The sequence below is a fragment of the Argentina anserina genome, chromosome 7, assembly GCF_933775445.1.
Source record: "Argentina anserina chromosome 7, drPotAnse1.1, whole genome shotgun sequence".
NCBI classification, from domain to species: Eukaryota; Viridiplantae; Streptophyta; class Magnoliopsida; order Rosales; family Rosaceae; genus Argentina; species Argentina anserina.
In genome coordinates this window covers 10984590-11011461 of record NC_065878.1, presented here as the reverse complement: position 1 = coordinate 11011461, position 26872 = coordinate 10984590, and the positions used below count along the sequence as shown (strand labels likewise).

Sequence of the window (26872 nt, the reverse complement as noted above, 5' to 3'; positions counted from 1 at the left end):
CTTTCAAGAATTATTTGCAAAGAAAAGAAAAGAAAAGAAAAGGAGAGAAAATAAAAGGAAACAGCATCACTTCGAAACATTCAACTCTGATAGTCATGGTTATCACAGTGCTCAACTAAATTACTGTGCTTCTTTGAATATCCAACAGCAAGTAGTGACAGAACAATGTCAGCATCTATACATTTTAAGACCCACTTGTATAAGAATATAAAGTATAAACACACATTCGGAAGCAGTAACTTTCCACTTCATACTCGCCCATTTTTTCAATTTTAAGGCCAAAATTTTATAAAGACTAAAGATAATACTATCAAGAATATGTGAATAGATTTTCCACCATCTCCCAAAGTCCAAACTAGCGTCATGATCATCATCCAAGAAAGAAGAAAACAGGATGTGGAAAAGCGCAAGCAAAATCATAGAGGAAAAGGATAGAGAGAATACAGTAGGAAAGAACCAACTTGCATATTATCCCCCCTCACATGACCCAAACCCTATAAACCAATTAGAATACACACATTTGGTGCCTTGGTGGACCTACCACGTATTCTTGCTTTTCCAAACAGCTACAACAGTGAGGAAAGGATCTTTTTCTCTAAACCAAAACAACATACGCACATAGATGGTCACCATTCATTTCGATACTGTAGCCAATACTAGAATTGAGAGACCGCTGTTTGTTTACCTGATGCACAATCAGAAGTGCTTGTCTGATACAATGTTTACCCAGATATGGGAACAGCATCATAGATTTATGGTTAAGGTCTTAGTATCATGCTTTCATGGTGAAGCTGATGAGGAGGGAATGGGCTTGTGCTTCTTCTGGTCTTTCAGGAAGCCGAAATTCTCAAAAAGATTCTGAATAATGGAGTGAAAAGTATTAGAACTTGTGACCAAGATAACAAGCAGTATGTTAAAGAAACCGTCACACCGCTGCATAATAATATTATCACATGAAAATTTGGGTCCTAAACTTTATCAGACGAGAAGACATTGATAAGATATGTTATTGATTCCTGAAGAAAATTAAAACAACTTGATTGGAATAAGTTCTATATAGACATACCATGGCATCGTTGATTGCAATAGCCACACAGTAATGCTTCTGAAAATCAGCAGTATGGGACGAAACTTCAGATAAAGAATGATAGACACATCCATTTAAGTGAACAACTCACAATCAACCTATGTTATCCTCCCAAACAACCCTACCTCCCAAATAAAAGGGAGCAAATAATTCAGCAGTTTCCAGTACAACAGAATGGTTGATAGCCTCCCAAATTATACCACCGATGATTGTTTGTGGCACTCACACTCTAGGTCACCAGGACTCGCTGTGGTTCATGAAACATGGGCCAGCACATGCATATGCTGATATGCATATGCTGATATACATATGCTTAAGCACTTGCATAAACAGTAGGAAAACCAACTTAACTAATCTAGGTCTACCATTGTAAATCCTCATGGGGCAAATTTTACCAAATAAATCCTAGCACCATTTTTATTTCACAACACAAAGGAAGAGTTGACTTGCCTGCATCATGTGCCATTCTTCAAATTCATCAAACAATTCCAATCGTTCAATCCTAATTAGCGGGACAGCAAACATGAGCATCTTGTCAAGAATATTTTCAGAAATGATATGTGACTTTGCCAGATCAAAGGTTGATACAAAGAGCAAGAGCACAGTCAGGAAAAACAAAAAAATTGGAAAAGAATAGGACCCTCCATATTCTAGAAAGAAGCTTTAGAACCTCAAAAAGCAGAGATGGTACCACAATATCGCAACCATAAATGATCTAGGGAATCTAAACTGCAATGAAAAAAATAAAAGACCTAGAATCAGGAAAAGGCTTCCAGATAAGTTCAGTGTTCTCTATTTCTGTAAAGTAAGATCAGCAAAGGCAGCTATCCCTTTTCTGACATTAATTCCCTGAACCGCAGTTCAAGTTCTTCCCAGAATTCTCAATATCTTCTGCTAAAGACAGAACTTATTTTGTTCTATTTTATGTTTTTTACAGGACCAACTGATCAAGGATGTGACTCTATGCTTAATGAAACACAGACACACTGGTCGCATAATTTATGACTTAAGTTCTTTAACGTCCCAGATACAGTCAACTAATTGGTAGAAAATAGCCTATCCCCTCAATCTTATCCTCATGGAAATGAAGTGAACCACGCCATTGCAAAGATGGATAAACAATAAACTACTCAAATAATTCCAAGATGTAGATCCTACATACCTGCGTCTTTCTTGAGTATCAACAAAAGTACTGTATACTTTCAGCATGTCCCAGGCAACAGCTCTCTGAAACACCACATACCAAATATAAACATCAAATAAAGATAACGTCATTCAGTGAGAGTCTCCTAACTATATAAATGACGAAGTTCATTTTAAAAGGAAGCTGACTATCGTCAACAAAGGTTGTTCAACTGCAAACACATAAGGAGCATTCTTCTTTTATTTTTTGAAAGGGATAAGGAGCATTCTTTAGTACACTACAGCAAAAAAAGAATCTTGCATTTTTATTTCTGCACATTACTGCTCCATAATTCACTGTTGTAAACTGCCTATCTACCCCAGAAAATAAAAATTTAACTGGTGTCTCACCATATACTTTATGGTCCAAAATAATTATTAAACATGTACCTGCCATCCTCGATCAAGAAAAAGTCCTTCCTTTGCCTCCAATGTTGGTGTATCATGTATTCCCAAGAGCGCACAACCTCGACTCTGAAAATCAGAACACAATACCAGTCATTAACTTTATCCTGGTAAGATGCGTTTTTTTAGAAGCATTGCTTTGCCCAACACAATCGCTTTTTTTTTTTTGAGAAGCATAACTTTATTCCACAGATATGATTAAGCACGATCCGAAGATGTCAATTATTTGAGGAATGATAATGTGTAATGATAAGATATCGGCATGTAGCCTGTCTTCCAAGTGTTTAATTTTTTTAAACATAGTTTAATTGTAGAATAAAAAGTAGAGGTGCCGCCCTATTCTACCCAGTGCTGATGTGAAAGAACATACAAACAGTCTAATGTCAATAACCTATATAGAAAGTGAAGGATATATTTGAGAAGAAATGAAGATATAGACTTCATCAGTGGAAACAAAAAAAATTCACTGTCCTCAAATTTCCAATTATTTCTCTCCTATCATAAGCATGTTCTAATTCAAGAGAAAAAAGCCAAATATTACAGTTTCAGAGCCTAATGAAACAGACTTGCCAAGCTCAGGAATGAACAATTCTAGTAGAAGTAAAAATCAAGAGTGAATATATTCACGGGTCTTGGCCAACAGAGCAATGATAAGAACTGATGCCCCAAGTCGCAACAGAAATATGCAGTCTTGTTACATCTATCTAGGGATTGGAAGTCCACTCTTTTGGTTTCAACCAGTTACAAGAGTGCTACGGTGCTACCTCAGGTACTAGTACACCTAGTCCTATAGCATCTTATACAGACAATGAAGCTCTTAAGGAAAGCCAATACTATGCGCATTAGCATCTACCATTATATTATGCGGAGCAAGATGAATCTAATACTAATTTGATAACCAAACATCTATATATTTTTTTAACTTAATTTTTTATGATCTATTGTTAGGTTCATTTCAATATTTATGAGCAACTTCCCACTCAATTCTTCCTATAATTTCTTATTCTTTTTTTTTCATTACATCTGCTACCTAATGAACTGAAATAACAAATAGAAATAGATAGGCAAAGAATTATAAGGAATACACATTTTAAGAAAAGTGCCATATTATTTAGAATATAAACAATACAAATAACAAAAAAAAAAAGAGAGAAGAATAACAGACCTCCAAGTTTCTGATCATCTGCTCCCCAAAAGCATCATCTGGGAGAATCTGATGAAGAACCACAATGAGGTGTGAACGAAACCATATAAGATGTCTATTCCTTAACGTAATCACAAATCAAAAGAAGCAAGAATGATCAAACTAAAGCCTTCATAACAAGAAGAGACATTTTCCCGTGTTACCTGCTCATACAAGAAAAATATGGCTGTTGAAAATGTATTTGATGCCCAGCCAACTATTTCGCGACTAGATTTTGGATCAATGTATATCAAAACGCATTCTGCAATTATAAAAGTCGGCAGGCTGATAATAATAACAGAATAAAATCAATAATCAATCATGAAAATCTAAATGAAAATTTAGTATCATGATCTTATATGATTGTATTAGGGAAAACTGGAGGAAAATTAAAAATAAAGAAAAGAAGTGGAAATTTTATTGAAATTGCCAACTATACTGCAGGTTCCAAGGCTTTCATTAGACCAAAGGAGGTCGAAAAGAAAATCAGTTCAGGCAGCCTTCTCAAATGTACTACACTTATATTCTTCCTTGCAATCTTGGTTCTCTCTTTATTAACAAATTCCAAACTTAAATTTTATTAATCTTATTCATACAAAACAAAATATTCCCTACTTAATTCTCCCAGTCTCTCTGCTCAACCCTTCAGCAGGCCTTATATTTTAATTCTGTTTGTAGAATCTAAAAGGTTTTTAAAGTACCCTAGGTATGGAGTAACCCAAGAATTTCAAACCGAATTTTAGATAAGTTAGAAGTGTGGACTAGTATTTTTATGGTGAAACAATTTGTATTAGTATAAATAAGAAACTCTTAGTGACACTAAAAAAAAACTCTGTATTAGCAACAATAACATAATCTTAGTGAAACTAAAAGCATCATAATCCTTAAGCAGGATCCAATAGTTATTATTGAAAAGAAAGAATCATGATATGCCATAAAAGCGGACACAAACAGCTCAAAGATCTATAGAATGTTCAAAGTCAGTGATGAAATTCAATTTAACAAAGGAAGAATATTGTCCCAAATTACATACCTGGGATCCATACCAGCCAAAGCTATGACCTCATTTAATTGATGTATGTCACGCAAATCAACTGGAAGTAGCTTATAGTGGTCACTGAGCACTTCTCCTCTCTCTAAAAAAGTAAAAATGGAAACTGATGTACTTGAGGAGCTCTAATAGTTGAACTTCATATAACTACAAAGAAACGTATTTTTATTTTGAAAACTTTTATTGGAAAAACTTGGTGATCCTGATGATATGGATCCAAGTTATGTATGGAGGTTGATTTTTCCCGATTCAGCTAGGTACTTAACAAATCTTCAACAGCACTCCAAAGACATGTGTAGTCAATTTTAAACCAATTAACGAAAGATTCATAGCACCAGCAACCAAGGAGTACTGACCTCGTGAGATTGATGCTGTTGCACTAATTTTGTCCCTCATTTGACTGCAGGTTTCAATAATTGTTGCTTTCTTTCTAGTAACCTACAAAGAAAAGACCATATAACACAAGCCTCTTACTGTGGCATAGGTGCAACTAAAACATAAAAAACGGAGGACAACTTTCTCTGTACCACATGACTTAAAATGCTAACCAACCCAAATTAGAGGGCTGGTTAGCACGAGTTCATCCACAAAGTATTGAATCTTAAAACTTTTAATGTAACTTGGCACACTGCACCAAAAAGAAGAGTCGGTCTGTTGCTAACAGTACCCACATAGTAATTAATGATTTATAATTCGCACCTCCTTAAAATCCAACTCCACATATAGATACGGTGCCGTCCCTTCATCCTGTCAAACAAAGAGGTCAAGTAAAAAAGAGAATTTCAGCACCTCCACACACATATACACTGTTATCAACATCTCAACAGACAGGACAAAGATTAAGGACAAGAACGAACTATGAAACTTGACCGAACAAGAGTTTAGGATATCCTAATCCCTGCTTATCTTTAAAGTTAAAACAGGTTCATTTTATTTCACAATTACAAAGCCAAACCATGCAAATGCATACACATCAATGCAACTGCAATGCATCTCAATTACTGAAAAAATCAAAGGCTCAAAACATGAAAAACAAACGCACCTGCAACTGGAAATAAGTGGTATCAAACCCAGCCCCAAGCGACAGTATCTGCTTCCTCAACTCACCCTTTTCGCCGACTTCAGTATCAAGAAACTGATTCAAAAGCTTGCGGAACGCAGCCCAGCGGGCAAAGTAACCTTCATTATTCAAAACACAGCAAAAACCAAGAAAATCAAAACTCTCCACCATTGATTAAATTCCAAGTTGTAAAACTCTTATCACAACACAAAAAAAAACACATACCACGGTTAATAATGGGTGATCTTCTCACTGGCCTCCTCACAAACAAATGGACATAATCATCTTTTATGTAACCCTTTTTCACACATGACCTAGAATCACATCACAACACAGTTCAAAGTTGGCAACTTTACATCTCAACTCAGTAACACCAGAGTCCTAAAGTTCAATCCTTCTGGGTTTATTTTTCTTCCAAGCCAAACAGAGTGTAAGTGAAAATGAACATAGGACACATAATGCTCTGTTGGGTTTTGAAGCCTGCAAGATTAGAATAGAGAAAGAAAGAAACTTTGAGAGAGAGAGAGAGAGTACAGTTTGCTGGCGGAAGCGTCGTCGTTAGTGGCCTGAACTGCTTCCTTGTTGCTCTGCCAATCAGCAACTGGCTTCGCCATTGTTTCTGAGATGCAAAGCTTGTGTGTGTGTGCTTGCTTCTGTCTCACTTTTCTGGCTCTCGTAGAGCCAGTCGGGTTGGGCCTAATATCTAAACCCGGACCCGAGCCCACGTTTTCCCTTCTATCTCTACTACTATAAAGCCAGTACCTAAAGTACTACCAAATTACGAACTTCCAAAAATACCATTTCACATTTCACATTAGTATATAAATAAATAAGGGTTAGGGTTTTATAATCAAAACATAAATATTTTCAGAATATTAAATATTCACAATAATAACCGCCCATTTTTCCACACCCCTACGGGTGTGAGCAGTTTCTAGCTTAATGCTAATTCTAGAAGCTTATTTTTCACTCCCCCTCTCTGCACTGCCACGCTCCTTCTTTCCACTTATTTTATCAGCTATTTCAATAGAAATCTTTCACCATCGCAGCATAAGTGAGTCGCTGGGTTTCACCGGCGTCGGAACCCAAGTTCTTACCGTCGCGTGCGGTGGCTGTCTCAAACTGGACTGCAGTGCAATTGGCGAGGAGTGCATGAGTTGACATTGTTTTTTCTAGTTTTCCGCGTTTGTTTAGATTTGTCATCGTATATATGTAGAGATTTTTATTCGAGTGAATATAAACCGGTGGTTTTAAAATTGGATTGCATCACTTTTCTGAAAATGAACCAAGTTAAACAGTTGGGCATCTCTTGAACATTTTCTTGCCGCTAAGCCGGAAATACATTTGAGAGGAATCGAACACGACTTATTGTTTTGGCTAGGTCTCGAATTTGGTTCTTTTGGAACAGCTGCGATTTGACATCACCGAATGTATAAGTTGCAGGTGAAATGTTGTATCTCGTTAAATTTCAAAAAACAGTTACATAGCATACGGTTTATTGATACACTGTCATCTCCCACAAATTGTGTTCATTTTTAAAGTTACAATATGCATTGAAGATTTCCCCCAACATTGAAATGGTTTCACTGCTTTCTCATGTCTACTTAAGGCTATCTTTCTACGATGGTCTTGTATGTTCCTTACTTATAAGGACGCCAATGTGTTTTCATTCTACATGCACCTGTAGCAATCGAGACCGGAAAAAGAAAAGAACAATGTTCAAGTGCGAGGAATAGCAGGTGCCTTTTGAGTTTTGACCCTTCGTAGCAATGGTTCTTATAGGAAGACGGTTGAAGGGTTCAAGCCTGACATGAATGTTAGATCAATTTTGGACATATCACATATTATAAGATAATCATGCTTAATGTCATAGCCTCCAAATCCATTGTCATGATCCTTGTGTCATTCTCTTGTTTCTTCAATCGCAACTCTTCTTCCGCCCTTGTTTCCTTCCGCTTTTGAATGTCTATATACTCCGTATAATAATTAAGCTCACTTTCATTATGCGCTAGCCTCTTGACGTACCATGATACTTGGTCATGTGCAATGGTATACAAAACCTCAACTCGTTACTCAATAGAAGTCTTACCCTGTTTCTTTTGGTGCCTAGCTTCCTTTGCCGCCTTGGTTCCCATTGGTCTTGGCGGACTTGAGGAAACTGCCGTGTTGTTTTGAGGTGTCTCATTCACTTGGTCGTCATCCAAATTGATGGTTGGAGATGATTTGGTTGCGGAAGGAGTAGCATCGTAACTACTTGCATATGGAGATGGAGTAGTAGGTAGCACCGCAACAAAAGATGGATGATCCTTAACCACTTTCCAACATTCAAAGTGTGTAAACTTTTTCTTTTTGGCATTATAGTAACATGATTGAGCTTGTCGTTCCTAATGAAAAAATTATATTAGGTACATATTTAATTACATAATTTAAACAAATTGGATAAAACAAATAATGTAAACAATGCTACATATTTAAAACAAATTAGATATATAAATTACATAATTTAATTATATATATAATCGAATAAAAAGTATAATATATGATAAAACAATGAAAACTTACTTCATCCATTCACGAAGTGCCGCTAGCTACATGTTGCCGTGCCATCGCCAAACATTCGCCCAATTTTTGCAAGAGTAGTTTGAACTTGTTGTAGTGAGAAGCGAGCGCAAATTGGGTCCTCGGCTCATTTGGAGGTTTCTCACCGGATGCTAGCACCCAATTTTGCATATAATCGGCATGAATTGTCTCCCACAATTTATCTCTTTTTTGTTTGTTACCGTCGTATTCATCAACGCTATGACGAACAAAAGAGATGCACATTTGTAAATCTTCAGAAGGAAGCCAATGGGAGCCCATTGTTTGGGAAATAAAATGCTAAACGAAATGAAAGTGGAGATGGAGGAAGATGTGAAATTTGTTGTGCACAAATTGGTGTGAGTTGATCTAAAATTGAAGTAGTATTTATAGGCAAATTTTTGAGATTTTTTAAACTATTTTTTGGGGTTGTTTCCGTTCTGATCAAATAGTAACCGTTGCCTATGTATTTTGACCGTTTGATTGAAATTTTTGATTCAAATGGAAGCCAAAATCTATTAAACCTTTGGAGTTTGAATGACACCGTCAATAAGCCATGTGTCATCACATCATTGGTCCGTAATTTGTTTTTCACTTTTTACTGGCTGATAAAAGAAGAAAAAATACGTCACCCACGTGATGTGTGCTCCGTTATTTGGTCGAGCGAAAGGCCGAGCAAAGTTTGCTCCAATGGAAGATGGAGCAAAACCGGAAGGTTGACTGGGCGAGCAAGTCAAACCTCCATTGATGCCGCTGCGAGCTATGATCTAGGTTTGCTCGAGCAAATCCAGGTGATCCCACCTCATGCTTGAGCAGCTTTTCTCCGTTTGCTTGTCGGTGCGGATGCTCTTAGTTGATTGTGATCTGATTTGATCGTGGTCTATCTTCACCATAACGAAGTTTGGTTAGTGGCTCAATATTACCGTGACATGATTCCTTCAAGACCGAATCCACTGTAACAACACTCGATAAAAGCACCAGTTTGGCAGTGAGGTGATTCACTATAGTCAAATTTGGCCGCGAGGATTCACCGAAACCCAATTCGGCCGCAAGGTGATCTCGTAGTCTAATTTAACCGTGAGACGATTCACCGTAGCTCTAATTTGAATACAAGGTGATTTTTCATGATGAGAACTCCTCTAGAAATAATGCTCGCCAAATTATTTTCTCCTCGAAGTAATGTCATTTGGTGAGCGAAAAATTTACCCCACATTTAGTTATAATTTAACTTCTTGATCCAGAGGCTCGTCTTTGTAATTTGTGTCCTTTCGTGTTAAAAAAAAATCTTTTTCATTTCCTATAATCAATTAGAACTCCTCTCTGTGCGATTGTATAGAGTTGATTACAATTGGTGCCCCTTACAGATGGGTCTGAGGCTGTCGTCAAGCTCGCCCAATTGGCCAGGTCTCAGTCAAGTCACGTTGTTGCTTGCATGACATGGCTCATCCTACCCCAACATTTACACTAGAGGAATATTCTAACAGCTCAAGTACTTGGCATACTCCAGGACAGCTTATCTTAACTTATTAGTTTATCCTAAGACAGGCGTGGATCTAGGTGTATAAGACTACTGGGCTTGGCAAAGTCGGTTCGGGTCGGTTTTTTGCCCAATTAATTTTTGAAATCAATTCATCGGTTGGACAAAATTAGAAATTGCCACCGAATTTAAAGGAATCGGGCCGAAAATTTCAATTTGACCGAATTTAAATTCAGATCAGCTTCGGTCATGAATTTTGACTAGAGTCAAAATAAACGGGTTGCAAACCGACCCAGCCCAAGTCCACACGTGGACAATTCAACCCATTGCAAAACTTTTTAAATTTTGCATGAGGTATGAGTCAAACCGGCCCCTACCTCTCGAAGACAATGGTAAAGAACCACTGCACCAAACTTACAACTTGTTCTTTTATATGCAAACAATATATTTATTAGCTTTTAATAAACTTATTATTTTTTAATACATCAAAATTAATTTAATCGGTTCGGTTTATAAGCAGTCAGGTCAACCTATGAAACCATTTCAATTTATTTTGGACTTGTTGAATCCATTTTGTAGTCCATTTGAAATCGATTCGGTCACTAAATCATAATTCTGTTAGATTTGGTCGGTTTATCTATTTAGAATCGGTTTATGCCCAACCCTAGTATATATAAGTTGTCAAGTGGGGGACTTAAGTTTCCCTACTTTAAGTTTAAAGTGGCCCCTCAAGTAGGTTTGGTTTTAGAGTTTTGTTAATATCAAGCCCACGTGAGATCAAATCCTAACAAATGCAAATGTTTGAGTCTACTTTTCCATTTAATTTCTAGTTTTAATCTTCCTTAATTTCTTCTTTGAGTCTATTTTTCCATTTATTTTCAAGTTCCGATCTTCCTTAAATTCTTCAACATGTAATTAATCTATTATACTTTCATTGAGCATTACATTTGATTAAGCTCTTTGATCAATTCCAAAAAATGTTTTTTGGCAATCAACTAAACTTACAGTATTTTGAATAGGGTTTCTAGCTATTCTCATATAAACAAAGTATACATCTAAGAGCATCTTTAGCAATACTAGCTATATTTTAGTTAAATTTTAATTAAATAGTTTATAAGGCATTTTGGCTAGCCAATTTCGAAATACGTCTACATCAGTTCTCTCTATTTTAGCTTTATTTGAATTTAAAGTTCTCATTACATGCCTAAAAAGTATTTTAAATTTATTTATAAATTATATATAATTTCATATAAAGAATATTTTAACTTTGAACTATCTCACTAGACAAATTTGTCGAGTAAGATAACTCAAAGTTAGAGCAAAATTATAATAGAGAGTCTGATGTATCTACTAATTTTCGTAAAAAGATAAATATGCTCTCTAAAATAGCTTAAAAGTTATAATAGAGAGTCAGCATTTTCAGCTCTAATACATTATAGTTAAATATTTCAGGTGCCATAAAGTTTTATCACTTCGATCGTTGAGGGATGGATTTGAGGAAAAAATTTCAAGTCCCCATGAGTTGTGAATCCTGGATCCGCTACTACTGTGAGGGATGGACTTGAAGTCATCGGACAAATTCAATTCCCATCCGCAAGAAGAACAGAGTATGCTGGGGAGTAGTGGACTATAACCAGAATGGTTTATGATATAGAAAGGCTTGGCAGTAATTTAAAAGAGTTTGAGTTTGTACTCCACTTATATGCCTATCATTTGTCGATGTATCACTATAAAGGAAAGAATTGCAGTATATGAAGTCTAAGTGATCAAGTGACTCAGTGTCATAACCCCGAAATTTCGAATGATAAAAATTCGAATTTAAAATCATGAAAACTTTAAAATAATCCCAAATATATTGAAATAATCTTATAGCAACAGTGTATCGAAACTGAGTTCACAGTACGACTCAGTCAATTTAAATAACACATAACCATTTTATATCTCAAGTATTATAACAATTGGAAATATAATTTTTCACTCAATTCTCAGCACAAATAAAAGAAAGAAACCCTCAGTAATCTTTTGAGTAAGTTCTCTGAACCTGCTAATCCCCACCTGCAGAACTATCCTCTACACCCATCGATTTGGTGCCCGGGATTGTAAACACAAACCCGGTAAGCTTTTCAGCCCGTATGAGTAAACCAACATTATAACATACATCACATACAAAGGAAATATAATAGATAACATTTTAAGACATGTGTATTCATGAGACACTGGGCAGCTCATCTGGTTACCCAATATTATTTTAAAATATGTGTACTCATGAGACACTGGGCAGCCCATCTGGTTACCCAATATCATTTTAAAACATGTGTACTCATGAGACCCAGGTAACTCATTTGTTACCCCTCATAAAGTACAACGGCAGACATACTAGAGCTTTAACTTTCTGATTTAATGTCAACAACGTCCGAAGATCAGAAAACGTTTTAACAAGACTCAATGTTAAAACCACGTACAATATAATAATTCACGCATGTTTATGTACTACAACCAAGCCACTCTTGCACAATAATAAATATATAATGTCATTCCAATAATCCATTATGCGGGAAGGTACATTATCTCCCTTCCGGTCTCATCCACTACGATTAATCGCAACCAATAAAATTTCATAATTTAAATAAAAACCGTAACATTATATAATATAGCAACTCATATATATGTATTGTATTTACCATTTTTGTACACATACATAACCCACTATATTATATCGATGTCAGTCATGTCACAGTTCACTCAGTGAAAGAAATCATAAATATGAGTCACTGACAAGGGTAAACTTGTCATAGTGAGATTTACTCATATTCACCATAATCCATAATCACTAAAACCTTTTAAAATCATTTATTAAACTAGCGTTGAACTTACCCATGAACCGTAGATGATAAAGTTCACGTAATTTAAACCAAAACATATTTTTAGAATAATTTTTATAAGCTAGTGATGCAATGACTATGTTAACAACTCAAACTAAATTCAATAATTATAACACTACTTCGATCATGATGATCATTGTGAGATTTACTCACCTTAGCTCCTGCTGCGTCTTCTACTCAAAATAAGGAAGGTACTAGCTATCACAATCACTCCATAACCAAGCAACAAGTACCTAATTCATATCAAGGTTACGAGTCATTAACACTTGAGATACGACAACCACAATTCAACCTAGAATCACCAAACCTTTAACAACAACTAACTTACTCAAGAATTAACCTAACACATGCAAATGACCTATGTAAATGCTCGTATCGACGAGCACATCAAAATGGAGTAAACCATTACTCCGACACATGACCCACCACACCGCCACACGCCGCCAACAGTGGCGGCACTACCACTGTTCCAGTGACCACCAATGATCACCAAAATTTACCACCACAATCTAAACAACATTTCCAACAACTTTCTAGTTGACAACAAAGTCTAAATCCAAGTCTAAATAGTCCAATCAACGAAAAACATAAAATTGGCACTATTCATAGACCCTAGAAAAAGAAATCGTCGATTCTCCTTGTGCATTTCGAAATAGATAAAACTGTTTTAGAGGGTTGATATACATGCTACAAGCTATAACACATAAGAAGAATCTCCTTAAATGGTTGCCGGAGGAGAGAGTCCTCCTCACTTCTTCAAAACGGGGTAACTGCCTTGTTCTTCATTTCTGGGTTTTAACCAGCTTGAACCTCTCCCAAACACTAACCCAGATCAGTAGGAGATGAAGAGACGGTTCCAATGCCACCGGTCTGACTCAATTCTGTCGCCGGACGACAGAGATATGGCCGGAGAAAGATCCGGCAACAAAGAGGGAAAAATCGCATGAACAATACCGAACTCGGGTGAACAGTAACCGAGCTGATTTTGGGAAAAACTTATTTTCTTAATTTATATTCTCATCTCCTTTCTTTTATACTTATCCCAAAATCGGAAACCAAATTGTCGTTGCTAATAACTTTCACATAAGACATCCGATTAAAGCGTGCCGCGCGTCTACGAACTCTACGACTTTCATGAATGAAATTTTCTGAGATTTTCTAATGGATAAAAAGTCAACTCTTGACCGCTCACGATAACGTTTCTGAGTATAAATCGCTTGAACAATTTTGTTTTCTCACTCGTACTATATAATCAGATCACCACCAATTTAAATATCTCCGAACAATAATTAAAAAATAATTATACATTTCTGAAATATTATACTCAGACTCGACCAATTTCAGTGCTAATGTTAAAGGCGAATGGAGCTTGATTCTTGGGTTAAACTTGTGAGTTTTTATATATAGACTAATAAACTAATAATAAACCCAAAAGAATAAAACAGAAGAAGAAAGAATGTGAGTCAACTGAGTCGATGTGGATCGATGCATGCCATTATAAATAGCTCCCTCCATTAAATCATTTTCATACCTATCTATCTAACTATCGAAGAGGGGAAAATTTTAAAAAGAGTACGTAAATAGCCCACTGAGGATTAAGGTTATTGAACGGTCGAAACTAACGAATCCCACATACTTTAGATGCATGCCGTTAACTCCTTGGTTACGGAGTATACCATTATCATATAAAAGAAGGGTAAAAAGGTACTACTCGCATTGCTAAGTCAATATTCTCCTCCACCATTTAGAGTTGCTGCTCCGGCCTCCGACCAACAAAGCCTCTCAGGCGGAAATCAAGCCCCCGACCATCTCCTCCGAACCTGACCCGTGATCCTCTTCAAAACTCTCGCCTCACCCATAATTCTCAGACCAAGCACGTCACCATCCACGTTTTCTTTATCTTCATCACCTCTAAGGCCGTTGACGCTAACTCTCGTCAGCTCAACTACCCCTTGTCTTCGTCCGCTTCATGATCTACGTACATATGCAATCTCTGATATCTCTCTTCACTTTATACAGTTGCATTGTTTTCATGTTTTGTTTTACAAATTGGGGATCAGATGAGGAGTATGAGAGAAAGAGATAAGACCCATCAAGTGGAATTGGAATTTGAACAAGGATGTTGTCAATGAAGATATATAAATTGGGTTTGAATGATTGGGTAAGCTACTGATTGGTAGGATTAGCAGGTATGAAGGTGTGATTATTCATGTGGAGCATATGGATGATGAGTATGTGCACCCTGAAACTTTTGTTTCATCCGTTACCTTTTTAATTGCACTTTGGAAGCTTCAGGCTTCAATTCAATATTTTAATCTATATTTCTGAATCCATCAATATGTGGATTGTAGTGGGTGTTAGTGGCTTAGTGCAGGTCAGTTCCTTCCCTCCATTATTCTTCTATGCTTTTCAATCTTTTTCTTCACTTAAACCGATGGATTGCAGCAAGAGTAACCAGAATCAAATATGTAGCCTCATTATTTGATGTTATCAAAATCTCAAGTCTGTTTACGCTCTTGCCGAGAACTTCCTATACCAATTCTGAATTGGTGTGTTCCTAATTAATCAAAACAGAGAGATGATTTTTTTTGGCAATCATTGTCGTTGAAGAGACGAATTTGCCTTTGGAAATATGACCGAAAACATAGAAACTAATGGTGAAGATAACATAATGTACTTATATTGGATATAGTTTTTAACATCATGTACCATAAGTGTAGTTTTGAAAATTGAGTAACCTTAAATATTAATGGGTAAAATTTCATGTACTACTCTTAAAATTTTCTCATCTAAGAGCAGTAAAGAATAGTCCCGTTCATACGGTCAGTAGATTATGAAATTCATATTCAACTACATTGAAATACATTTTGTCACTTGGGCCGCCGCTAAGGCAAAATTATATGTATTCATTTTCTTTCGTCAAACTGGCCGCCACTAAGGCAGAACAACTAACACAAAGTCCTTTGCTTCAAAAGGGCCGCCACAAAGACAACACCACAACCTACAAAGCCACACACGCAACAATCATATCGGAAATTACATTTTATTCCATTCCGGTAACAACATAACAACAATATAACTCAATAATGCCGGAATGTACATTTTATTCCCTTCCGGCCAAACAAAATAGACAACATTATCAATAATACCGGAAGATATATTTTCTTCCCTTCCGGTCAAATAAAACACACAACACTTCAACTATACAGTTATCCTCCACAAATTTCTAATTTACCGAGAGGTACATTTTATTCGCTCTTGGTCTCATCCTCCACAATTCAATATAAACCAACTAAAAATACATAATATATTTCACAAACATAATAGCTTTATACACTTAGTGATAAAATATATACATATCCTATTACCATTTAGATATACGTATATGAATCATCAAATATATACACATTTAGATTTCAATCTCACAACAAGTAAAAATATACAAAATGTAAGTTCACACGTCTAGTTACCGCCAAGGGTAACTAGACCAAACGTGAGATTTACTCACTTTTTGCTCCCGCAAGCAACTCGTAACCTCAAGTGAGATTCACTCACTTAGTTCCACAACCACCTAAGTGACAAGAAAGATTCATTTAGTAACCAAACAACCCAAAACTTCACAAACTACTTTCAAAAACTGCAACTCCCCAACCGGCCACACACCCTTCTAACTCCACTCAAAAACTATTAAAACTCAAAACACTTTTACCCGCACTGCCCTTACACTTCCAAGCAATGGTATAAATAACGGTTATCGGCATCGTATCGGTTTTGTAAAATAAGAATATAACGGGGATATATCGAGATATATCGGATTATATCGGATTTATCGTTTTTACTAATTTTTAATTAAATTTAATATATTTATAAATATATATATCATAAAATACCAAATAAACTTGAGAAATTAAAATTTATAGAAGTAAATGTAATAAATAAACTTCATAAAAAAATATTTAATTGTTTTTATAATTAAAATACATAAATAGTATTAATTAATAAAAATAGAGATGATCATTAATTATAAACTCTCTCGTCATCGAATGCTATCGACAAAATTTTCATTTTCCTTAAATTATTTTTTCAAAACGACATGGTTTAAAAAAATAAAAGCACCGATATATCGGGTCAAACTCGGTTTGATGTATCGAGTTTGACCCGATATATCACTATTTGACTTGATTTTTCGGGTTGACCGATATAATAGATCGATAAGCAACTTATCGTATCGTTTTCTTAATATCAGGGATATATCGGGATATTTAGAACATTGCTTCCAAGTCTCCCTGAAAATTTCCTCTAGCACAATCACAGCCCCACTGCTAGCCCCTCAATCCCAAACACGTTTCACACCCAAAATCTTAACCTCTCTACCAAACTCAAACTCAACTAAACTTAACAGAACTAAACTCCCAAACACCAACCCAAAACCTAATTAATAATTTCAGTAACTCATTGCCTCATACTCCCTAAACTACCCAAAAACTGCAATAGACTTCTAACTCGACTAAAACTTCCTTCCAAACACTATGACCGTGCCTCCGGCCTCCGGCCTGCTCCACCTCTCACTACTCTTCTAACCACATGACTCTAACTCCCATTATCTAAACACAAAAATCCATCAGAGTCCCACATCACCACCACATCTAAATCATTAATCAAAGAAATGGAGGAGGTATTTACCTCAGTGACTGCCCAAAAAGGGCAAGGAGTTGCTGAAGTTACAACTGATATCTTTCCCCTGGAAAGAGTAACAACAAGCTTAAGTTTTAGGCCCCCAAACTTCCACCAAACTTGTAAGGATGCAATCTAGAGACTTGCCAAGGCTGATTCCAAGTGAACCGAGCCTTAGACTTGTCGGAAACACCCCCAGGTGACGGTGTGATCCGCTGAAACTCCAAGGCAGTGGCACAGCTCTCCAGGCGACAGTGACGACTTGTCTCCACCTCAGCTCGGTACTGTTCTGTCCTATGACATCCACAGGTCTAGTGCCAGAAGCTGCAAAGGTTGGAAGTGGAAGATTGAGAGAGAAGAAGAAAATCTGAAATGAGGAAGAGAGGGAGTTAGTTTGGGAGGAGAAGAAGAGAACAAACGAAGGAAGAAGAAAATAAAGGAAGAATGAGCTCGGGTTGGATAAGAAGAGATGAGACTGAAAATATCTAATTTTGATTTCCTTTTCTTCCCATTATACCCATTCTCCAAACTTAACTTCCGTTAATAATATATTGCTCATACGACTTCCGAATAAAGCGAGTCACATGTCTATAAACTCGTATTGACGAGCTCTACAACTTTTGTGAATGAAGTTTTCTTAAACGAGCGACGAATTAAAAGTCAACTCTTGAGTCAATCGAATTTAATCGATTAACACGTTTTGGTTCACGAACCCAATTCTACTTTGAACAAAAACTATTTAAAGACGTAGAACAATATTATAACCACTTATTCATTCCATTAAACTCTGAGAAATTACAAAAAATAAATAACGAAATTCAGGTTATTACACTGATGATGCTTAAGGTATCTAATCTAGCAGATCTAGTTCAAAACTTAACTAGTCTTAAAAAGCTTCATCTCAGTGACATAAACATATCTTCCCCAATTCCTGATTCATTGGCGAATTTGTCATCTTTGTCATCCCTCCATCTAAGGAATTGCGACTTGTATGACAAATTTCCAGTGAGAATTATCAAGTTGCAATACTTGACATTCCTTAATGTCAGAGACAACCAAGAGCTTTCTGGTTATTTGCCTGTCTTCAACGGAAGTAGTCTTCTCACGAGGCTGTAAGTCCGATCCACTAAGTTTTCCGGACCTCTTCCTTCATCGATCGGAGAGCTCTACGCATTGAACATCTTGAGTTTGTCATCTTGCAGTTTTTTGCAGGTCCAATTCCTGCTTCACTGGCAAACCTCACTCAATTCAATTATTTGTCACTTGGACCGAATAATTTTGTTGGCGGTCCTTTGTCTTGGATTGGGAAGCAGACGAGACTTACCTATCTTGACCTTGAAAGCGTGAATCTTAACGGTCGCATCCCGTCTTCTCTTGGTAACCTCACAAAGCTTACTGAACTGTGGCTTTCTGGTAATCAACTCAGTGGTTCAATCCCTTCTTTGTTTTAATCTTACCAGACTCGATACGGTTAGTTTAGGAGATAGTTACATTGACGGTAATTTTGACATTTGTAAGGTACCAAGTTCCATCAAAAGTCTTGTAGTAGGGTCGAACAAATTAGAATTGTCTCAATGTAAAATAATGAATGCCACCCTGACATATCTGGGAATGGCCGACTGCAACATAAAAGAGCTTCCAGATTTCTTACAACATCGACAAAACTTGATGTGGTTGGAGCTTTTCGGAAATAAATTGCATGGTGAAATACCCAAATGGATGTGTAGTCAATGTTTTAAAAATCGAAAGCGTACCCAAGGTGTTTTTTTAAGAACCTTAAGCTTTAAACTTGAGGCGTATGTGTTATAAAGAATTAGTAGTTAAATGTGTAAATATGTAATTATACACATAAAAAGAACAAATATACATAAGAACTTACCAATTTATTACATTTAGATATAATGAAATTCATAATCCAAACGTTTTAGACAATTTTCATCAAATTAAACATATTATATAAATAAATATAAAAAATACATACAAATATTATTTTCTAAGACGTAGTAAAATGTGTAAAAGACGTGAAAAATGTAGCATAAGGTGTAAAATGACGTAAGCTTTTTAAGCCTTGGTGCCCAGATAAAAAATCAGAGACGTTATGTAAGTAGCCTTAATATTTTTAAGTCTTAATCGAGTCTTGAGGTGAGTTTTTTTTTAAAACATTGTGTGGAATACAAGCACACTAAGTTTGGAGTTCCTAGGCATTGATAAGAACTTCCTTTCTAGCTTTGGCCAACCAGATGTTGCCCTTCCTTGGGTTAACCAAGAAGTTTTACATGCTCGTTCTAATTTGCTAGATGGATCACCCCCATACCTCCACAGAGAATCATCTCTTATAAACTAGGGAACAACAAACTTACCGGGGAATTTTCACCAGTGATGAGAAATTTAAGTTCCCTCCAATACCTTGATTTGTCAAGTAACAAATTGAGTGGCACCATTCTGTCGTGTCTGGGTAACTTCAGTGATGTTCTACAAGTTTTAGACATTCGAAACAACTCTCTCAACGGCATACTTTCTCAAACATACAGCAACACAAGCAACCTAAAGATGTTTGATGTCAGTTGTAACCAACTGCATGGGAAAATACCGAGGTCACTGGCAAATTGTGTGATGCACTGATGCTTCAGTCTCTTGTTCTCTCAGTGAATAAATTCAGGGATGTTTTCCCTTTTTAGTTGGGGAGTCTTCCAGATCTTAAACTCTTGGCAATGCACCATAATGAGTTCTTTGGTGAGTTTCAAAGTACCAAAGAACCTCACTTTCCTGAGCTGCGTATTCTCGACCTTTTGAACAATAAGTTCGATGGTGAGTTTCCCTCTGAATACATATTTTCTGGCCATGCCATGAGAGGTATAGCTCTGAGCCAAGCCACATATATGCAGGCATCCACAGATTTGAATATCCCTGGTTTTCCTATTTTTTATTATTCGTTCACACTGACCATAACAAATGAAGGTGTGGAGAGATACTACTCGAGGATTCAAGAAGACCTTGGGGTGGTTGATATCTCAAGCAATAATTTCCAAGGGAAAATTCCAGAATTCATTGGAAACTTGAAAGGGCTTCGTTTTTTCAACATTTCAAATAACAACTTCAACGGCAACATCCCATTAGTCTTGGGAAATTTGACGTTGCATGAAGATTTGGACCTTTCACAAAACCAGCTCTCAGGAGAGATTCCTCAGCAACTAGCGCAGCTTACATCTCTGTCGATTCTTTATGTCTTTTACAACAATCTCACTGGTTCTATACCACAAGGTCCCCAGTTTCATACATTTGAGAACTCTTCATTCATGGGAAACCCAAGATTGTGCGGAGACCCTTTGACAAAGAGATGTGGGGACTCTAATGCCCCAGCTCAATTGCCACTTTCAAGCAACAGGGGAGAAAATGTTTCCAGCTCTGCTTTTGAATTTGACTAGATATTTGTGTTGGCTGGAGCTGCCAGTGGATTAGTGGTCGGAGTGGTACTTGCAGACGTGGCAATCACACGAAAACGTGAATTGTTTCTTGACGTAGTTGGGAGGATGATCAAACAGATTAAAAGGATCAGAATGCAGATGAGGTACTAATTTATGAGTCTGATATAAAGTTGTGCATTTGGTATTGTATGTATGTTCTCTGTTTGTTTCTTTTCTTTAAAATCGCCTAGCTCTTTGAATAAAAGTTTCAAGGCACTGTTGTGTTCCTTGATCATGTGTGTGTGATCTCAACTGCCTAGGTTTATTGGTCTATGCGCATTTTGTTCTTGTATTGTCTTGAGGTCACTGAGGTTCACTTCCAGCATATATAACAGAGTTTGCCTATATTTGTTGTTTATGTTTGAAGGCAGTTCAATAAGGGATGAGGCTAAAGTCGCTAAACAAGTCGCTAAACAAAAGAAATAACTGTTATAGTTGAGCTATATATGACTCACCCTCTAATCCAAGCTTAATAGCTGGCCTGTTATGCAACTGGTCTTCATAGCTGACACAATCCTGAGTAGGGCCGGACATAAACCGATTGTAAATAGATAAATCGACGGAACCGAACTGAATATATGGTTTGGCGACCGAATCGATTCCAAATGGATTGGAAAATGGATTTAAGAAGTCCAAAACCGAAATGAAATGGTTTGAAAATAGTTTCATAGGTTGAACCGACTGTTTATAAACCGAACCAATCGAATTAATTTTTATGTATTAAAAATAATAATAAATTCATTATAAGTTAATAAATATATTATTTGCACATAAAATAACAAGAATTAAGTTTGGCGCAGTGGTTCCTTGCCATTCTCTACATCTTAGAGGGTAGGGGTTTCGACTCCCACCTCATGCAAATTTTAAAATTTTTGCAATTGGGTCAAATTATCAGCCTATTTACAATGAATTCAGTTAAAATCATAACCGAACCCAACCTGATTCAAAATTCGGTCAAACCGAAATTTTCAGCCTAACTCATTCAAATACGGTTTCGACTTTTGTTTTGGCCCAACCGATTAGGTCGGTTTTAAAAAATGATTTGGGCCAAAAACCGACCCGAACCGACTTTGCCCAGCCCTAATCCTGATGATTTATGTTCAAGACTTAATACATATGTATGTGATCTCGATCAGTTTCTATGATCTCGATCACCTCCCCGAATCCAGTTTCTATACATAGTTTTTTTTTAGTTCATGCATGTTTGTTCTTGACTGTAGCTTGAGGTCACCCATGTTGACTTGAAGCGAGCACAAAACGGAGTTTTAGTTCAATAAAATTCTGTACACCCTCATTTCCATTAAAGACATGTCTAACTTACTAGTATGATGGAATTTAGAGACATCAAAATTTGCAATGCCTTTGTGTGGTTATAGTGTAGTTTGAGGATAAAAAGCTGAGGAATTTGTTCAAATCCGATGGTAGAAAAGTATAACAGTTCTGGATTCAATAATCATTATCGGAACATTTCTCCATTTTATTCTCCAAAGTGGATTATTTAAGCTAAATAATCACAGACAAGTCCATGGCCAACTCTACCTACATCCATGTCCGGATTGTTAATGAAGACAAACTTCTAAGGAGGAAACCATCAAGCCGACATCCATGGCCAACTTTTTTTCTTTATTGTCATTTTTTAATCACTCTTTTGTTTAATCTTAATATATTCTTTAGAACTTATCTTCAATTTGAACATTTGTTCAAACTCAAAACAATAGATGAGAAAGACCGGTCTTTGATGTCTGTTTAGAACTTATCTTCAATTTGAACATTTGTTCAAACCATATATAATTAGTCTTCATTCTTTTGGACCTTCTAAGAAACTAATCCACGAACATTACGATCTAAACAAATAAAAAATTCTATCGGCCAGGTTTTTTTTTCTTTTTGCATAAACAATTACTAATTCCAACATTATATATCTCTTTCACTTGGATATTGCTTTAAGCCATCGAGTTGAATTAAATCGATGGGCATTTCCTCACCGTATTTAGGATGAGCAGCCATATTGATTCCCGACAAGTAGGAATCTGTTAAACCTTAAAAACCCTAGTTGCTACCACGTCTCTACGACTACTGTACTGCGTGACCTAATTGTATGACAATTACTTATTCCTTTCTTTCCATGTCTGTATATAATTGCTCTCAATTGATCCCACTGTATTCACAATACTGCAGCTTCTAAACGTATGATGGGGTTATTCAAGTGCTTGTTTCTGTTTCTCATCATCATTTTCTTCAACCAGTGCAATACCAGTACTTCCCGCGAGGTACCAAGTTCTGTCGTTTATTAATCGTTATGCTGGTTGGTGTTGTTTCATGTTTCTATTAGTTGCTAAATGTTCTTGATTCTCTTTGCAGCAGTCATCTTATTGTCATGATGAGGAGCGCTCCGCCTTGCTAAAATTCAAGCACAGCTTTACCATCAGATGCTCATTGGCTTCGGGTTTAGAGGGCGCTTATCCGAAAGTGTTGTCATGGACATCAGCTCAAGGTGGAAACAACACCAACTGCTGCAGATGGGATGGGATCGAGTGTGACGAACAGACGGGTCGTGTGATCGGGCTTGATCTCAGAAGCAGTTGTCTCTACGGTTCTATTAACTCCAACAGCTCCCTCTTCAGTCTTGTTCATCTTCAGAGGCTGGACCTTGCCGATAATCACTTCAATTACTCTCAAATTCCCACTAGAATTAGGAATTTTCCAAGGCTTACCCATCTTGACCTCTCTGCTTCTGTGTTTTCTGGTCATGTCCCAGCTGAAGTTTCACAGCTGGTCAAGTTGTCACTCCTAAATCTTTCTTCCAATACTGAACCTTCTTCTGGTGCAGAATTGTTGAAACTTGAGGAATCTGATTTCAGAAATCTTGTTCAAAATTTAACCAGACTAGAACATCTTCGTCTCGGTTACATCAACATATCTTCAACGATACCCTATACCATGGCCAATTTATCATTTTTGACAACCCTCGACTTACACAAGTGCGAGTTGTTTGGAGACTTCCCGGTAACAATTTTTCACTTACAAAACTTGAGAAGTCTCTATGTCAGAGACAACCAAGATCTCATCGGTTATTTGCCCGAGTTTAATCAAAGTAGCCTTCTCATAACACTTGATATTCATGGAACTAGATTTTCAGGGAACTTCCCTTCTTCCATAGGAAAGTTTGATTCTTTGACGCAGTTGGACGTGGCTGCATGCAATTTTTCAGAAGGCTGGGTTCCAGCTTCAATAGGTAATCTTAGACAACTCGTTTATCTAGACATATCAGCAAACAAATTCGTAGGACCGATTCCTAATTCCTTTGCAAACCTTACCCTATTGACTGTCTTTAGGATTAGTACAAGTCCATTAACTACTGGAGCGGTCCCATCTTGGATAGGTAACTTCAACAAATTAGTTTACCTAGATTTTTCATATAGTGGATTTAATGGTTCAATTCTTGCATCATTTTCCAATCTCACGGACCTTGAGATTCTTGAGCTCCAGTACAATGACCTGAGAGGTACAATTGAGTTTCAAACATTTCAAAATCTTCAAAATCTCTACCAACTCGATCTTAGTGCTAATAATCTGAATTTTCTCACTGACTCAGTGGTTATGAATGCAACGGTTCCACAGTTCCAGGTTCTAGGATTGGCTAGATGCAACTTAAAACAGTTTCCATATTTTATAAAATATCAAAAGAACTTGCAGAATTTGTACCTTGATCAAAACAAAATTCATGGCCAAGTACCGAAATGGATGTGGAACATGAGCACCGAAAGCTTAAAATACTTCAACCTTGGCACTAACCTTCTTTCAGGCTTTGAGCAACTTCCGAATGTCCTTCCTTGGGTTAACTTGCGCTTTTTATGTCTTTCGTCCAACAATTTCCTTGGGCGACTCCCAATACCGGCATCATCCACCTTAGGCTATGAAGCTGAGGATAACAGCTTTTCTAGAGAAGTTCCACATGGAATCTGTAATATGAGTTCTCTTCTGGCCCTTGATTTATCTAACAACAACCTCGGTGGCATGATTCCACAGTGTTTCGGTAACTTTAGCGACCATCTGATACTTTTGCTACTAAGAAATAACTCGTTTCATGGAAATCTTCCCCACACATACAGCAACAAAAGCAACTTAAGGATGCTTGATGTGAGTCAAAATCAATTGCAAGGGCAACTACCGAAGTCATTGGCTAATTGCCAGATGCTGGAGACTTTGATCCTCTCAAATAATAACTTCAGTGATGTTTTCCCGTTTTGGTTGTGGAATCTTCCAGAGTTGAAACTTTTGGCAATGCGGCATAATGAATTCCATGGGGTGATAGGAAAACCTGAAAACAATCAGCGGTTCCCGAAGTTGCGTCTTTTGGACATGTCGTACAACAGTTTCACCGGTCAGTTTCTAGCTGAGTACATCTTCTCTAAGTATGCCATGAGACCAAATATGACGGTGAGCCAGACAACATACCTAGAAGCTGATGTGACCTACGAAGCTGCTAATGGTGTCATCACCCTTTCATATGGTTCCACAATTACAATAACCAGCAAAGGTGTTGACAGATACTATTCAAAGATTCAAGAAGCCTTTGCGGTCATTGATATCTCAAGCAACAAATTCGAAGGAACGATTGACGAATGGATTGGGAATCTAAAGGGGCTTCGCTCGCTGAATGTTTCTAACAACCTTCTTACCGGTGAGATCCCATTATCTTTGGGGAAGTTAGCTCAACTTGAATCACTAGACCTTTCAAATAACAAGCTCTCAGGAGAGATCCCCCAACAACTGGCGCAACTGACATTCCTTGCAGAGTTCAATGTCTCCCACAACAATCTCACAGGTCGAATACCGAGTGGAACACAACTGCGGGGGTTTAATGTCACTTCTTATGAGGGAAACACTGAGCTGTGTGGAGATCCATTGCCGAAGAAATGTGGGGACTCCAATACGCCGGTTCAGGTGCCACCTTCTGGAAAAGAAGAAAACGGTTCAGGGTTTGAAATTACATTTGATTGGTTTTTTGTGGTGGCCGGATATGGAAGTGGTTTGGTGATAGGAGTTGTACTTGCGGACATAGCAATATCAAGGAGACATGGGATGTTTCTTGACACTGTTGGAACTTTGATCAGACTAATAAAAGGCATCACAAGCTAGCCTATACCGTTACTTGCACCATTCTTATTGATAGCTTTTGCCAAGCGGGGAGAATTCAAGAAGCAAAGACGTTGTTTTCTGATATGCAAGCTTGTGGCCAGCTTCCGAATGTGATAACATACGCTGTAATGATTCATGGACTTTGTAAACAGGGCTTAGTAATTGAAGCAGAAAAGTTGCTGAGAGTAATGATAGGGGAAGGATGTTCTCTAGATTTTGCACCACTAGCCCAGGGTTGATTAATAGCATTTAGACCTTAAGGGCTATGGAATTTATTCAATAAATGGAGGACCGGGGTTTATCTGCTTGATTGTTGGTTCATTGTCTAAGGATGTAGAGGATCTAGCTTTGTCGCAGCTCCTTTAAGATTCACGATAAAGTTGAATTGTACTCTATTAAGCTCAGGTATGTCAATTTCTTCGATTGTCCAAAGTGTTTAATTTCAATTTAGATTTAGAATTATATTTTTGAGTTCAGACTCTCTGTGATGCAACTACTGTTATGAGTGTCACTTTAGTTATGTCAAGTTCTTCAATGGTCCAAAGCGTTAATGTCAATTGATGTTCTTAATTTCACTTTAGATTCGGAATTATATTTTTGAGTTCAGACTCTGTGATGCACCTACTGTTACCTGTGATGACCTTAAACATATAATGGTCTGTGAATGTAGGCTTTGCCACTGTGCAGT

The 26872-nt window shown here is 37.0% G+C and overlaps 2 protein-coding genes across 2 annotated transcripts; one reads left to right on the top strand and one right to left on the bottom strand.

Annotated features, from left to right (window-relative positions):
- Positions 1-305: 305 nt before the first annotated feature.
- On the bottom strand, positions 306-6624 carry LOC126803410 (leucine carboxyl methyltransferase 1 homolog). Its single transcript, XM_050531217.1, has 12 exons — positions 6503-6624; positions 6194-6282; positions 5951-6087; positions 5608-5655; positions 5265-5346; positions 4891-4993; positions 4022-4142; positions 3840-3887; positions 2660-2743; positions 2250-2314; positions 1067-1589; positions 306-858 (listed from the first exon to the last, which is right to left on the bottom strand). The coding sequence occupies exons 1-11, from the start codon at positions 6580-6582 to the stop codon at positions 1505-1507; spliced, it is 942 nt and encodes a 313-aa protein (XP_050387174.1). The 5' UTR covers positions 6583-6624; the 3' UTR covers positions 306-858; positions 1067-1504.
- A 16427-nt stretch (positions 6625-23051) lies between these two features.
- LOC126803573 (receptor-like protein 6) lies at positions 23052-26184 on the top strand. The gene is made up of 3 exons (XM_050531358.1): positions 23052-23138; positions 23221-23312; positions 23404-26184. The coding sequence occupies exons 2-3, from the start codon at positions 23232-23234 to the stop codon at positions 26182-26184; spliced, it is 2862 nt and encodes a 953-aa protein (XP_050387315.1). The 5' UTR covers positions 23052-23138; positions 23221-23231.
- The last annotated feature ends 688 nt before the right edge of the window (positions 26185-26872 follow it).